We start from the raw sequence: 12,815 nt of genomic DNA on the forward strand, positions 1-12,815 counted from the left end.
AGAGCATGTACAGCCCATGTATATACAAGGGGTGGGCAATATACCTCAAATATCATATGTTATATATTCAAGATGATATATATCATAATAGATTTAATATTGTGATCGAGTTGTTTTTTTTTTGTTTGTTTTATTTATTTTGCAATTTTACATTTTAAAATATAGAACTAGAAGTACTTTTTTTAAAAGCTGCTTTTATATAGCCTACTACAGGCCCAAAACGCTTCTAATACTGTACGTTTTAAAATGTGTAAAACATAACATGCTTTCCTTTTCTAAGGTTTCTCCATGGTTTGTATCTGTATACACAAGGTGCGCTTATTAACATAAAACAGAAATGTTGGGCAAGAAAATAGTTTAATATTTAATATTAAAAGTAAGCCATTATAATGTAGCAAGTGTAACGTGGTGCACCCTAGGGGAAGCGACAGCAAAACAACACAAAGCACTTGGTCTGTAGGCTGCTTTACTACAACGGAATAGAAACACTAGTAAAACATACTCTAAACACAGACGGGTACATTCACGTCCTTACTAAAATAAGGTAAATTACTTACTAGCTGAAGGCTGAGTCCAAAACACTGGAGTCTATACATGTGGTACATTCAACATAATTTAAATTAATCTTTTTAAAAGTTTAACGTGATGCCTAATTGATTAAATGGCTCTTAATGTGAGTTCTGTAATAAATGTAAGTGTACTGTAATAAATATTAATCATTACTACCTATTGACCTCCCTATGAAATTCAAATGGATCAGTCCAAAACTTAATACTTTCAGCACGTTTACCACAATATTTTTTATCATCATTAAAAAATACCAGTATATCGCCCAACCCTAGTATATACAGTGTGAAGTTGCTAGTTCTTGTCAATGGAGAATTTGGATTGGCTGGGTTGCCCTACAACAGGATCCCTCCCGGACTGTCCCTTTCTGTGTGCTCCCCCTCATGTTTGTTTATTCCTCTGGGTTGTTTTTTCTCATTGCTGTGAAGAAGCAAAGTCCCCAATGACAGCCTGCCTTCTGTCAGACTTGCAAAACACACAAAGGTTTTTTTTTTTTTCTTTTTTTTTTCTTTTAAATCACGGTTCACTCCAATTCAAATAGCATCCCTAAATTCTATTTGATTGTTACAATAGAAATTGGTGAGGATTCTGATTAAGTTTTGCTAATACCTTAACCACAAAATGCTATACTTAGTAGGATAGCATGCTGGAGAATTTTATAGACCAACTTAAGGTCTTGCTCTGCACCCAGATTTCAAGCATAAACTCTACCAGCCAGGGTCACTAAGATGTTGGCTCACTGGTTTCCATTGGAGGCGGGTGTTCAAGTTGTTCATGGAAGATTAGTCGTAGTAGCATTTGCACTGGAATGTGTAAGGGAACATAGTAGTGGTGTCCATGCATATGTCGCAGTGAGAGAGACACTTGTCCATTTGTGGTGATAAAACGTTTTGATGATTCAACAACCCCTTGTACCTCTTCTCTCTCTACAGAAGCTCCAGAGCCTGAGAAGATGGAGACAGAGACTGAAGGTCAGCAGCCAGAGAAGGTGAGTGAGAAACAAATCATTGAATGATGATGTGTGGCTTGAAAGAAGGTCCAGCTCAGCTTAACCAGAAGGTTAAATTCTACTTCTCCCAACGCCAAGAGGGCCACTTTTTTAACTAGTGTAAACACAATCAGCACAATGTATTGGCCACTAGCTGTTTTGTTTTGTCCACTGCAGGAATGCAACAAAATGTAATATTTATTTGTATTTTCTTATGCTGTATAAGAAATGCTGGACCGGGGCTCCCGAGTGGCACATCCGGTAAAGGTGCTCTGCGTGGAGTGCAGGATGCGCCCTATAGTCTGGACGTCGCCGGTTCGAGTCCAGGCTATTCCTTTGCCGACCAAGGACGGGAGCTCCCAGGGGGCGGTGCTCAATTGGCCAAGCACCGCCTGGGGGGAGGGAGGGCTAGGTCGGCGAGGGTGTCCTCAGTTCACCGCGCACCAGCAACCTCTGTGGTCTGGCCGGGCACCTGAGGGCTTGCCTGTAAGCTGCCCAAGGCTACTTTGTCCTCCGACACTATAGCTCTGGGTGGCTGCATGGTGGGTCTGCAGTGTGTAAAGAAGAGGGCGGACGACGGCACACGCTTCAGAGGATGGCGTGTGTTTGTCTTCGCCCCTCCCGAGTCAGCGCAGGGAGGGTAGTGGTTGGCTGAGCCTAAAAAAAAAAAGAATTGGACATCACTAAATTGGGGAGAAAACAAAAATAATTGGTGAACACTAAATTTAAAAAAAAAAAAAAAAAAAGGGCTGGACCACCTGAAGGGCATAATTAAGCATTTAGTATATCCTATATAATGAAGCTTGCAAATCCATCTGATAATTCATACATTTAAAATGCTGTTTATTATATTGGTGCAGCATGGTGCTGTCAGTGGTGGTAGTTGTTCCCCTATCTGATAAGCTGCCAGGCCTGTATTGATGTGCTGCTCCTCTATAGTCTTGTGTCTCTGGTGTTCAGGTGGAGAACAAGGAGGATGCAGCAGTGGAGAAGCTCAGTGAGCCTGCAGAGAAGCCACAGGAGCGCATGAAGAACGAGGCCACAGAGTCAGAGAAAGAGGAGGAAGCATTGGCTGGGGAGGAGAGCAGGACAGGTACCAAGAACACAACACTCCAACGAGCAGCCAGAACTAATTAAACGCCCAATAGTTCTAAATTTAGAAATACAGCAAGAAACTTGAGATTTAGTTTTGTTCACATACTTGTATCACTGAACTCCATTTTTTGAAGTGCAAGTGATCTCTTAATGGTCCCATTAAGAGGGATGTGCGTGTGCTTATTTTCACTCTTCACTGAGAGGAGTTTAATGCACTTAGACTGGCATATGATGTTCCATAAGACACACTGATGTTCCATAAGACCAAATTCATTGAGGAAGGGAGGAACATTGTATTTAAAAATAAATAATACATAAAAAATAATTCTGTAGTATCTTAATATTCACAGACAGCCTCATAAAAAAAACTTAATCAAGCATGTAACTAACCGTATCAGACCATTTCATGGGTAACAGGCTTGAATTTAAGCATTAAATGTAACAAACTGGAATATATTGCTCTCTGCTTCCAAATAAGACTGCTGCCAGCCTCTAATGCAGCACATGTTTGGGGATCCGATGTATCCTGGTGGGAAGGGTAGGTGACCTGGAAGTTAAATTAAGTTTCAGTTGAGACATTCAGGCATCCTGTTTTTAGTCAAATTTACAGCGTGACCCTTGGGTTGATGTTTTTCTTCACTCATCTCCTTGTGGGCTAAAAGGCTGGATCTCTGGTCTTTCATGTAGGGATGGGTTTTAGTTCCTTGCTGTTAATCCATGAGTTCCTCTCTGCTGCAGATAAAGACCAGGAGGAGGAAAAGGAGAACATGGACACGAGTAGGGACAGTGACTGGGAGTCTGGGAAGAAGAAAGTGGAGCCTGAGGTGGGGGAGGGGAACATTGCCACGGCTGCAGCAGCAGCTCTGGCCTCCGCAGCCACCAAAGCCAAGGTTAGTGATTCACATGGATGAAGCCCAGTAAAATAAATTATTTCCATACTTGTTCTGTTGTATAAATGATTGCTTTCTTTCTGGTAGTGGAAAGGGATGTGTTCATGCACTGTGGCTTCAGGTTCTGTAAGGTTAATGTTGTATAGATGTGTCGTGCATCGTGTTTCATTGGGGTGTTGGATTTAATTTTATTTCCTACACTTTTTAAACTTGGACTAATTTATTTGTTTATTTTATTTTTATATATATATATATATATATATATATATATATATATATATATATATATATATATATATATATATATAAAAAAAATTTTGAATCCTATTTGGAATATGTAAAACATTTGAGTATATGGGACAGACTTTGAATAGATAACCTTCAACTGTGCACATCCTACTGTATAAACACTACAGATCTTTAAATTTGGACTTCGCCATACTCGACTTGTATAACGTTCTGTATTTTGTTTGCAAAAGCTCAATGTTAGACATTAGTCTCCAGTACTTACTATTTGCTATAAAACTATATTAAATGCAAAATGTGCATGTATTTTTTTTTTTTAAATAGTTTGTATTCCAGCAGAAAAAAATATATATTTTTACCGCAACGCTACTCTGCCGCAGACGGACAGTCCTTATGGTTCCTCAGCACTACTGTCTGTGGCTGGGTACCATCACCAGGGCGGTGTCTAGCAGGGGTTAGTAAGGGCTTGTGTTTGTGTTTTGTATTATTCAGCACTTGGCTGCAGTGGAGGAGAGGAAGATCAAGTCCCTGGTGGCCCTGTTGGTTGAGACCCAGATGAAGAAGCTGGAGATCAAGCTGAGACACTTTGAAGAGCTAGAGACCATCATGGACCGTGAGAAGGAAGCGGTGAGTTCTTAGCGTTGGTGAGGCTTTTTTCCCTTTCTAAATCAAATATTGCAGTAACTAGCTGACCTGCAACCTAATTGCAGCAGGCGCATGAATCTCTTTACGAAGTGCTACTTGGTGTAAGCACACTGCTAAAATACTATTGAATTCTATTAATTGATCTTGAGTCCCCAAGCTTCCGAGAATGCCATCTTCAGTCATATCTGTGCATCATGCTGCAACATCTTAGTGCTATTTAAAAAAAAAAAACTTGGCAACTGGATACAATGGTGACTAAAGTTTGACAGCTATTATGTGAAATGATGTGTTGTGGTTTGGATAGATTTAAACTACAGGGCTCAACATTTTTAAAGGGCTTTTCAGAGATTGTGTATACAGTAATCACTTTGATAGGCGCACATTGACCCTCATTTCCAGTATGTGATCCATGCCAGCCTTGCATTGGTGTCAGTTGTGTTCACACAGCATCATTTTAATCAGGTTAGATATTTTGCAGAGCTTTTTGTTTATAAATGTTAAGGACTGTTTATCATTTGTTGTCCCCCCCCCCCCCCCCCACCACCACCACAATAAATCAATCTGAGAATTTCAGATAGAAGCAACAAATTTGTATTCTTTTTAAGTGAAATTCACCATCTTTACTTGGTTCATGGGCACTGCTCTTGGTAGAACCATTGTATTGCAGAGAATCATTGCACCGTCTTGTAATCCAAGTTGTGTATTTAGTAATCTATGGGTGGCTTGTTCAGTTATAGAGAAGCTGTTAATGGCTTATCTCTGGGCCTCCTAGCTGCCCCCAGGTCCAGCAGTGCTGCTTATCTACCAATCCTCAGTGAGCCCTGCTGCCTGATTCCACATGACAGCCAGGGACTCTGCTGATCCCTCTCAGATGTATTTGTTTATTTGTTTGTGTATATAGTATTTATGTAGATTGTTACATCATTGGCTATATAGTGAATGACACCAGTCATTAGATTTGAAGAGAAATAAATGTGTGGCTACCATGGCTTCAAAAACCTGTAAATAACTCCAATTTTGTTTTCAAACACACTTTCACTTGACAAACGTATGTTAACATACCGAAATGTTGGGAAGCTGGTTCTTTGAGCAAAAACTTATGTATATATGTAATATCTATCTATCTATATCTCTATCTATATCTATATCTATATCTATATATATCTATATCTATATATATCTATATATATATATCTATATATATATCTATATATATATCTATATATATATCTATATATATATATATCTCTCTCTCTCTCTCTATCCTATCTATCTATCTGCCTCTGACAGTAAGCTAACTCACTGACAGCAAGGAGAATTAATCTAACAAATGGAGCTGGCATACTTTCCTCTATCGTACTGTGGATAAAAAATGACTTTGTTTTCACACTCCCTTCCTCCCCCAGATTTGTCTCTGTTTTTGTTTGTATTGCTGTATATGTATTTATTTTTCAAGACTACTTTTTCTTTTGTCCCTCCCTCATCTCTAAGTTGATGCAGTGTGACAGCTAGTGTGCTTGTGTCGAGTTGGGTTTCCATTTTAAATGAAGTGGATCATCAATAAGTGCAGATAGAGGCAGATATTATTATTCTTATTATTCTTATTTATTAATAATAATAATAATAATAATAATAATAATAATAATAATAATAATAATAATAATAATAATAATAATAATAATAATAATAATAATAATAATAATAATTATTATTATTATTATTATTATTATTATTATTATTATAATTATTATTATTAATTTCTAAGCAGATGCCCATATCCAGGGCGACTTAGTCGTAAACAAAAATACATTTCAAGAATCACAGTACAAGTATTAATACAATTTAAGAGCAAGATAAAATACAATGATTTCGGTTCTAGCAAGTACAAGTATATGACAAAATACGATTCAATAACGGAGCAGATAAGTGTCAGTGATAGTTACATCAGGATATATATGGGTAGATAAGAGGTCTCCTGCTGTGACCAGATCAATCTCCTAAAGGAGTACAGCTGACTAACAGAGAGCCCACTACTCACACACACCATCTGCAGCAGTTCATTAGAGAGAAATGCTTCACACTATTCAGACATCAAGGCAAGAATTAAGGAAATGCATTTGGTTGTACTTTATTAAAACAGTAATAACAGTAAACCTATTCTGCTTGAACAGTCCTAAAATGACTTTGTTTTTCACAGTAGTCTCGTTCATGCCTGCCACTTGGCTCTGTTTATTGCTGTAGCTGCCGTTTAAAAAATGTAGATCAGTTGTTTGGCTCAAAGCCAAGACCACAGATGATATCTGTGCTTGCAGAGCTCTGGTGAAGAGCACAGCACAGGACAGGGGAGCGTGAACTCGGTGCGCTGGAGCAGAGGGGCAGGAATGACAGTCAAGGGGCTGAATAATTCATAGGCTGTCCCCTTGGATATCCTGCCAGCAACACAGGCATGCCACAACGCATGTGTGTGCCTTTCCCAGGGAGAGCAGAGGCTTGAAGGTCCAGTTTTTCTTTCCTCCTCCATATTGGTACAGGAGCCAGATCTATAAACTACGTATTTTGGGAATGGTTTTCTCAAGAATATATGTGGTATCTAAACAAGTGTTCTTTGACACATGTATTCTTGACAAATGTTGCCTTGACCTTATAAGGATACCAAGGTGGCAACACTCACTGTTATAGTTCTTTCTCAGCTCTGTCTCTTTCCTCTCAGGAGTGTTTTATTCCAGGGTATAGTGTGCATGCCCACCTCCTGACCCCTGTGTCCCTCCCTCCTTCTTCCCCAGCTGGAGCAGCAGAGGCAGCAGTTGTTGACGGAGAGACAGGCCTTCCACATGGAGCAGCTGAAGTATGCAGAGATGAAGGCTCGCCAGCAGATGGAGCAGCAGCAAGCAGCAGTGGCTGCCCAGAACCCGGCCGGGCAGCACCCTGCTCTATCAGGCATGATGGGGCACCAGCAGCCCCCCTCCTTCAGCGTGATGCATCACCAGATAGGACCCCACCACCCTGGACAGCCAGGTGAGAACCCCAACATATCTCCCATAAATTATTTATTTTCTATATTTTGTTTCTTGAATTCTGTGTACAGAATCAAATTACATAAAACAACTACTTTTTTATTGTATTTAATGTATTTATTTATTTATTTATTATTTTTAACAACCACTAACCTTTTTGTTTAACATAAAGCCAGTTTTATCCCAGTCTTCATAAATGTCAAGTCTTACTAATGTTTATAGTATACATAACATGAGTGATGGAAGAGATTTTTCATCTCTACTCCTGAATGGGTTTTAAAATATATGCAGAAATTAGCCACTGAAATGGAATTCGGAGAAGTACTTTGGTTGACAAACTGTCTCTTTAAAGTCTCCTGAAGAATGTCTGAAGTGCCATACTGTAAAAAATATAGCCCTATCACCCCGGGACCTGCTGAATTATGCAGCAGCTGTGGAGAGTGCCTGTTGGATGTGGGGGTGTTGCTGCTCCTGAACCATGCAAGCAGATTGTCCTTTTAATTGGAGATGCATTTTTAAATCAAGCTCATCTAAAATCTATGACTGGATCAAACTCCTTCAACATTTGTACACTCATCATTCTGGAAGACAATTGTACTATAACACTTCACACTAGTAGACCCTTAAAGGTTTATTGCTGATCACTGAGACCAGCAGCTACATGTTTTAATACCTTGTTATTTATTACTGGTAGAAAGCAAAACTTTATAGAACCATCACTAATGCTTTCTGATGGTGTCCCTGAATTTGATTTTAAACTAAGTGGCATATGAAGAGGCAGATGGTGTTGAAATGCAAAGGAAGGAGTTCACTTTACATTTGGTAGTCTGTGTTCCACAGGCTGCAAGTGCTGTATATCTCTGTACCACAACACAGGTTCACAGTAAACAGTAACAAGGCTGTTTTATGGTCTCCATACTGGCATTCTCCATTTTGATAATTGACCTTTTTTAATGGACCCTCATTTGTGGAGCATAAGTGTGATAGGCTCTTAAAAGCAGTTAATCCTACCACTGACATGTTTAGAGCTCTGCATTTCCTGTGTGTTTGTGCAGGGCCCATTGGAGGGCCTATAGGTCCTGGACAGCCCATGGCAGGGAGAATATCGACCAGTAGTGCTCCAGGTGGACCCCCCCACCCTGCCCAGCCTAACATTCCCCCGATGATGGGACCCCGGCACCCAGGAGCACAGAATGGCATGTGTGAGTATTGCTGACTTTTAAATAAAAATAAAATCCTAGCTGGAAGCATTACTGACCAGTTAAAGCTTTTAAACTGAATGTGTTTCGATCTGTAACCAATGATGGGCCCCTATTGCACACTGCTGACATGGCTTCTGTCTGTTTGGTTTTCAGACCCCACCCCACCAGTTCAGCCTGATGGGATAGCCCCAACCCCTGCAGGATCTCTGGCCATCCCCGCCCCTACGCGAGTGGCTGAAAACTAGTACATGAACGAACCAAATCAGTCCTGATATGCTCACCTCAGTTCAGAACGTCACAGGACACAGACATCTCATAGCAGGCAAACCCTTCCAGAGCAGCCCATAGCCCTTCAACCATTCCAGAACCATTTAATGAAAAGGGAAGGCAATTGGAAATACAATATTTGGGTTACAGGAGTGGAGTTTTATCCTCAATCTTGTCCAATCAATTGTAAAGACTAGACTTTAATTATAATAATAATACTAATAATATTAATAATAATAATAATAATAATAATTTGTCATCTCCTAGCTATTGTCTGCTCTAACAGGCATGTGTTTTTGTAATTGACCAAATTGACAAACCGGATTTTCTTTTAACCTCCCACAGTTCTAGAGAAGAGTCTGGATATTTGAGCACTCTTCTCTTTTGAAGAACTACCTCTGACTCACCACATATCTGTGTCTTTTGAAGAGGTCTTCTGCTTTTAAGGCTCAGTCTCTGATCACAGCGAACCTTGACCTAAGACTTTTTTTTTTTTTTTTACATTTTTTATCTGTATTTGTAACTTTGTTTTATGTAGAGAGCAGGGAGTAAGAACTGACTTAGTTTAAAAATCTTATGACGGAGTGGGGGAAATAAAAAAAAATAATTGTAACGAGTGATGGCTTGTAGGACTCTCAGTTTGCTGACCTGTTTTTGAAACAGTTTAGCAATAAAGATATTGATATTTTGTTGCCGCTGTCTATTTCCAAGGGTTACAGTTGAATTGAATCTCTACACACACGCACACCCACTGAGAGAATGCACATTTACAGTGTACCGCATTTGAGAAGCCACAGACCCCCCCCCCCCCCCCCCCCCTTACTACCACCAAGCCAACTGGCTGTGACATCTGTTGGCAATTTAGAGGTTCTGGAAAACCAAAAAATGATGTGAAAATCAAACCTGTGTTTCGAGTAGAAGTGTTCTTTAAATGTCTTTGTGCTCCCATTTTAAAATAGAGCTAATTTTAGATATTTGGTCTTTTTTTCTTGGAGTACAGTTTCAGATTACAGACTTTGGTAGTGTGAATATTACTGTTCTGATTTTTTTTTTTTTTTTTTTTTTGTGAAATGCATTCCAGAGAACTGGTAGATGTGTGTCCACGGCTGTAAGACCTGGTTCAGATTCTAAATACCACATGACCACCCCCCCCTTACCTTCCAGGGTATGTTGATACAGGGGAAATTAACTGAACGGCATTGATAAATTACATTTTCTAATTGTTTTTATTATTTTTAAAATAACTTTGTGCAGACTCTCACTTTGAGTTCATGCAATTTGTATGTTTTTAATTGGTACCGAGACCTTGACACCTGTCAAATAAAAGTTGTGTTTTGTATGAAAACCCTTAGTTGTGCTTTTGTTGTGTTCTAAGCGGATGTTACAAACTAAGCAGTGCTGCACCTGCTTATTTAATGTGTTAAATTAAAATAACTTACGTAACCTTTCTACTCAATCATAAGAAATAAGGCTCATTTTTAATGAGCGCCATCTTATTGCGCATTATTAAATTACATTGTTCTTAGATGAAGGAAAAATGACATGTAAACTGGTAAAACTTATAACCTACATGGGGGAGATAAATAAAAATGTAGCAATAGACAAGTTAATTCCTACAAATGTACTACCCTATGGTAGTTCCAATTAAGGCAAAACAACTTCCTAAGTAAGTATTTCATATTTGGCTGTTATTTGTAGGCAAAGTTCTCATTTTACAGACTCTTAACACAAATATCTCCCTTGTAGATTGACAGTGGCTTCAGACCGCACAGCCACTAGGTTGGTTCCCGATTTTTCCTACAGCTGTGCTGTGCTGCACATTGGAGTTAACTTACTGTTTGGAAAACATGCTATGACTAGGCATGCACCCACTATAAACCCAAAATGTTTTGCTCATAGGCACCATCCATAGCACTGACAGAACATTGACTCTTAATGTGCCATTTCATTTCCTAATACTGCCAAGGGATTCTGGGGTATTAAGACATCTATATTAAGCATGTGTACAGTGCCTTGCATAAGTATTCACCCCCCTTGGACTTTTCCGCATTTTGTAGTGTTACAACCTGGAATTAAAATGGATTTAATTGGGATTTTTACCATTTGATTTACACAACATACTTAACACTTTGAAGGTGCAAAATATGTTTTATTGTGACACAAAAGTTAATTAAACAAAAAAAAGACATTTGTTGGTTGCATAAGTATTCACCCTCCTGAGTCAATACTTGGTAGAAGCACCTTTGGCCGCAATTACAGCTGCAAGTCTTTTTGGGTAAGTCTCTACCAGCTTTGCACATCTGGATCCTGCATTTTTTGCCCATTCTTCTTGGCAAAATTGCTCAAGCTCTGTCAAGTTGGATGGGGACCGTTGGTGAACAGCAATTTTCAAGTCTTGCCACAGATTCTCAATCGGATTCAGGTCTGGGCTTTGACTGGACCATTCCAAGACATTCAGGTTCTTGTTTTTAAACCACTCCAGTGTAGCTTTGGCTGTGTGTTTAGGGTCATTGTCCCGCTGGAAGGTGAACCTCCGCCCCAGTCCTAGGTCTCTTGCAGACTGAAACAGGTTTTCCTCTAGAATTTCCCTGTATTTGGCTCCATCCATCTTGCCCTCAATCCTGACCAGTTTCCCAGTCCCTGCCAATGAAAAGCATCCTCATAACATGATGCTGCCACCACCATGCTTCACCGTGGGGATGGTGTTCTCAGGGTGATGAGCAGTGTTGGCTATGCGTCACACATAGCGTTTTGCGCTAAGGCCAAAAAGTTCAGTTTTGGTCTCATTGGACAAGAGAACCTTTTTCCACATGTTTGCTGTGTCTCCCACATGCCTTTTGGCAAAATCCAAACAGGATTTGATATGGGTTTTTTTCAGCAATGGCTTTCTTCTCGCCACTCTTCCATAAAGCCCAGCTTTGTGGAGCGTCCGGGTTATAGTTGTCCCATGGACGGTTTCTCCCATCTCAGCTGTGGATCTCTCCAGCTCCTTCAGAGTTACCATTGGCCTCTTGGTTGCTTCTCTGACTAATGCCCTCCTTACCTGGTCACTGAGTTTTGGTGGACGGCCTTCTCTAGGCAGAGTCGCGGTTGTGCCATATTCTTTCCATTTTTTAATAATGGATTTAACGGTGCTCCGGGGGATGTTCAAAGTTTGGGATATTTTTTTATAACCCAACCCTGATTGGTGCTACTCCAGAACTTTATCCCGGACTTGTTTTGTTAGCTCCTTGGTCTTCATGATGCTGTTTGTTTAGATATGCTCTCTAACAAACTCTGGGGCCTTCCAGAAACAGGTGTATTTAATCTGAGATCATGTGACGCTTTAATTGCACACAGGTGGACTCAGCATTCAACTAATTGTGACTTCTGAAGGCAATTGGTTGCACCAGAGCTTATTTAGGGGTGTCACAGCAAAGGGGGCGAATACTAATGCAATCAAGACTTTTCAGTTTTTTATTTGTAAATAATTTTGAAAAATATGTAGATTTTTTTCCCCACTTTGACATTATGGACTATTTTGTGTAGATCAGTGACAAAAAATCCTAATTAAATCCATTTTAATTCCAGGTTGTAACACTACAAAATGTGGAAAAGTCCAAGGGGGGTGAATACTTATGCAAGGCACTGTATACAGACGCTTGTCAGTTATCAATGCCTGTTCTGTATTGGTGTGGACAGTTGGGAACCAGTATGATACTTGGCACCTAACTTGTCGCCTGTTAAGCATCAAATTACACTAGAGAGATTTATAAGGTTTAATAAACACTTTTCTTAATATTCCTTATGTTTGGAGCAGTCCAAGTTGCAGAAAAGTGGCTACACGCTTGTTAAATCAATAGATGGATCAGTTCTTTAAAAACAATAATAATTCTAACAATCCCTGCATGTTGACCTTGTG

General features: G+C 39.6%; 1 protein-coding gene across 5 annotated transcripts in view; it reads left to right on the forward strand.

The window, feature by feature from the left end:
• LOC117400460 (SWI/SNF complex subunit SMARCC1-like) overlaps window positions 1-10,259 on the forward strand; it is a 55,733-nt gene extending 45,474 nt beyond the window's left edge. For 3 of the 5 annotated variants that reach the window (XM_034000474.3, XM_034000475.3, XM_034000479.3), the window contains exons 22-28: window positions 1,500-1,555; window positions 2,495-2,648; window positions 3,389-3,540; window positions 4,279-4,413; window positions 7,215-7,446; window positions 8,501-8,647; window positions 8,801-10,259. In XM_034000474.3, coding sequence (XP_033856365.2) covers window positions 1,500-1,555; window positions 2,495-2,648; window positions 3,389-3,540; window positions 4,279-4,413; window positions 7,215-7,446; window positions 8,501-8,647; window positions 8,801-8,892 — 968 coding nt within the window. In that variant the 3' untranslated portion in view covers window positions 8,893-10,259. The remainder of the gene's footprint in view (window positions 1-1,499; window positions 1,556-2,494; window positions 2,649-3,388; window positions 3,541-4,278; window positions 4,414-7,214; window positions 7,447-8,500; window positions 8,648-8,800) is intronic. The other 2 variants (XM_034000476.3, XM_034000478.3) reach the window with 1 other exon arrangement.
• Window positions 10,260-12,815: the final 2,556 nt, after the last annotated feature.

Source organism: Acipenser ruthenus, chromosome 4 (assembly GCF_902713425.1).
Source record: "Acipenser ruthenus chromosome 4, fAciRut3.2 maternal haplotype, whole genome shotgun sequence".
In the NCBI taxonomy this organism is placed as follows: domain Eukaryota; kingdom Metazoa; phylum Chordata; class Actinopteri; order Acipenseriformes; family Acipenseridae; genus Acipenser; species Acipenser ruthenus.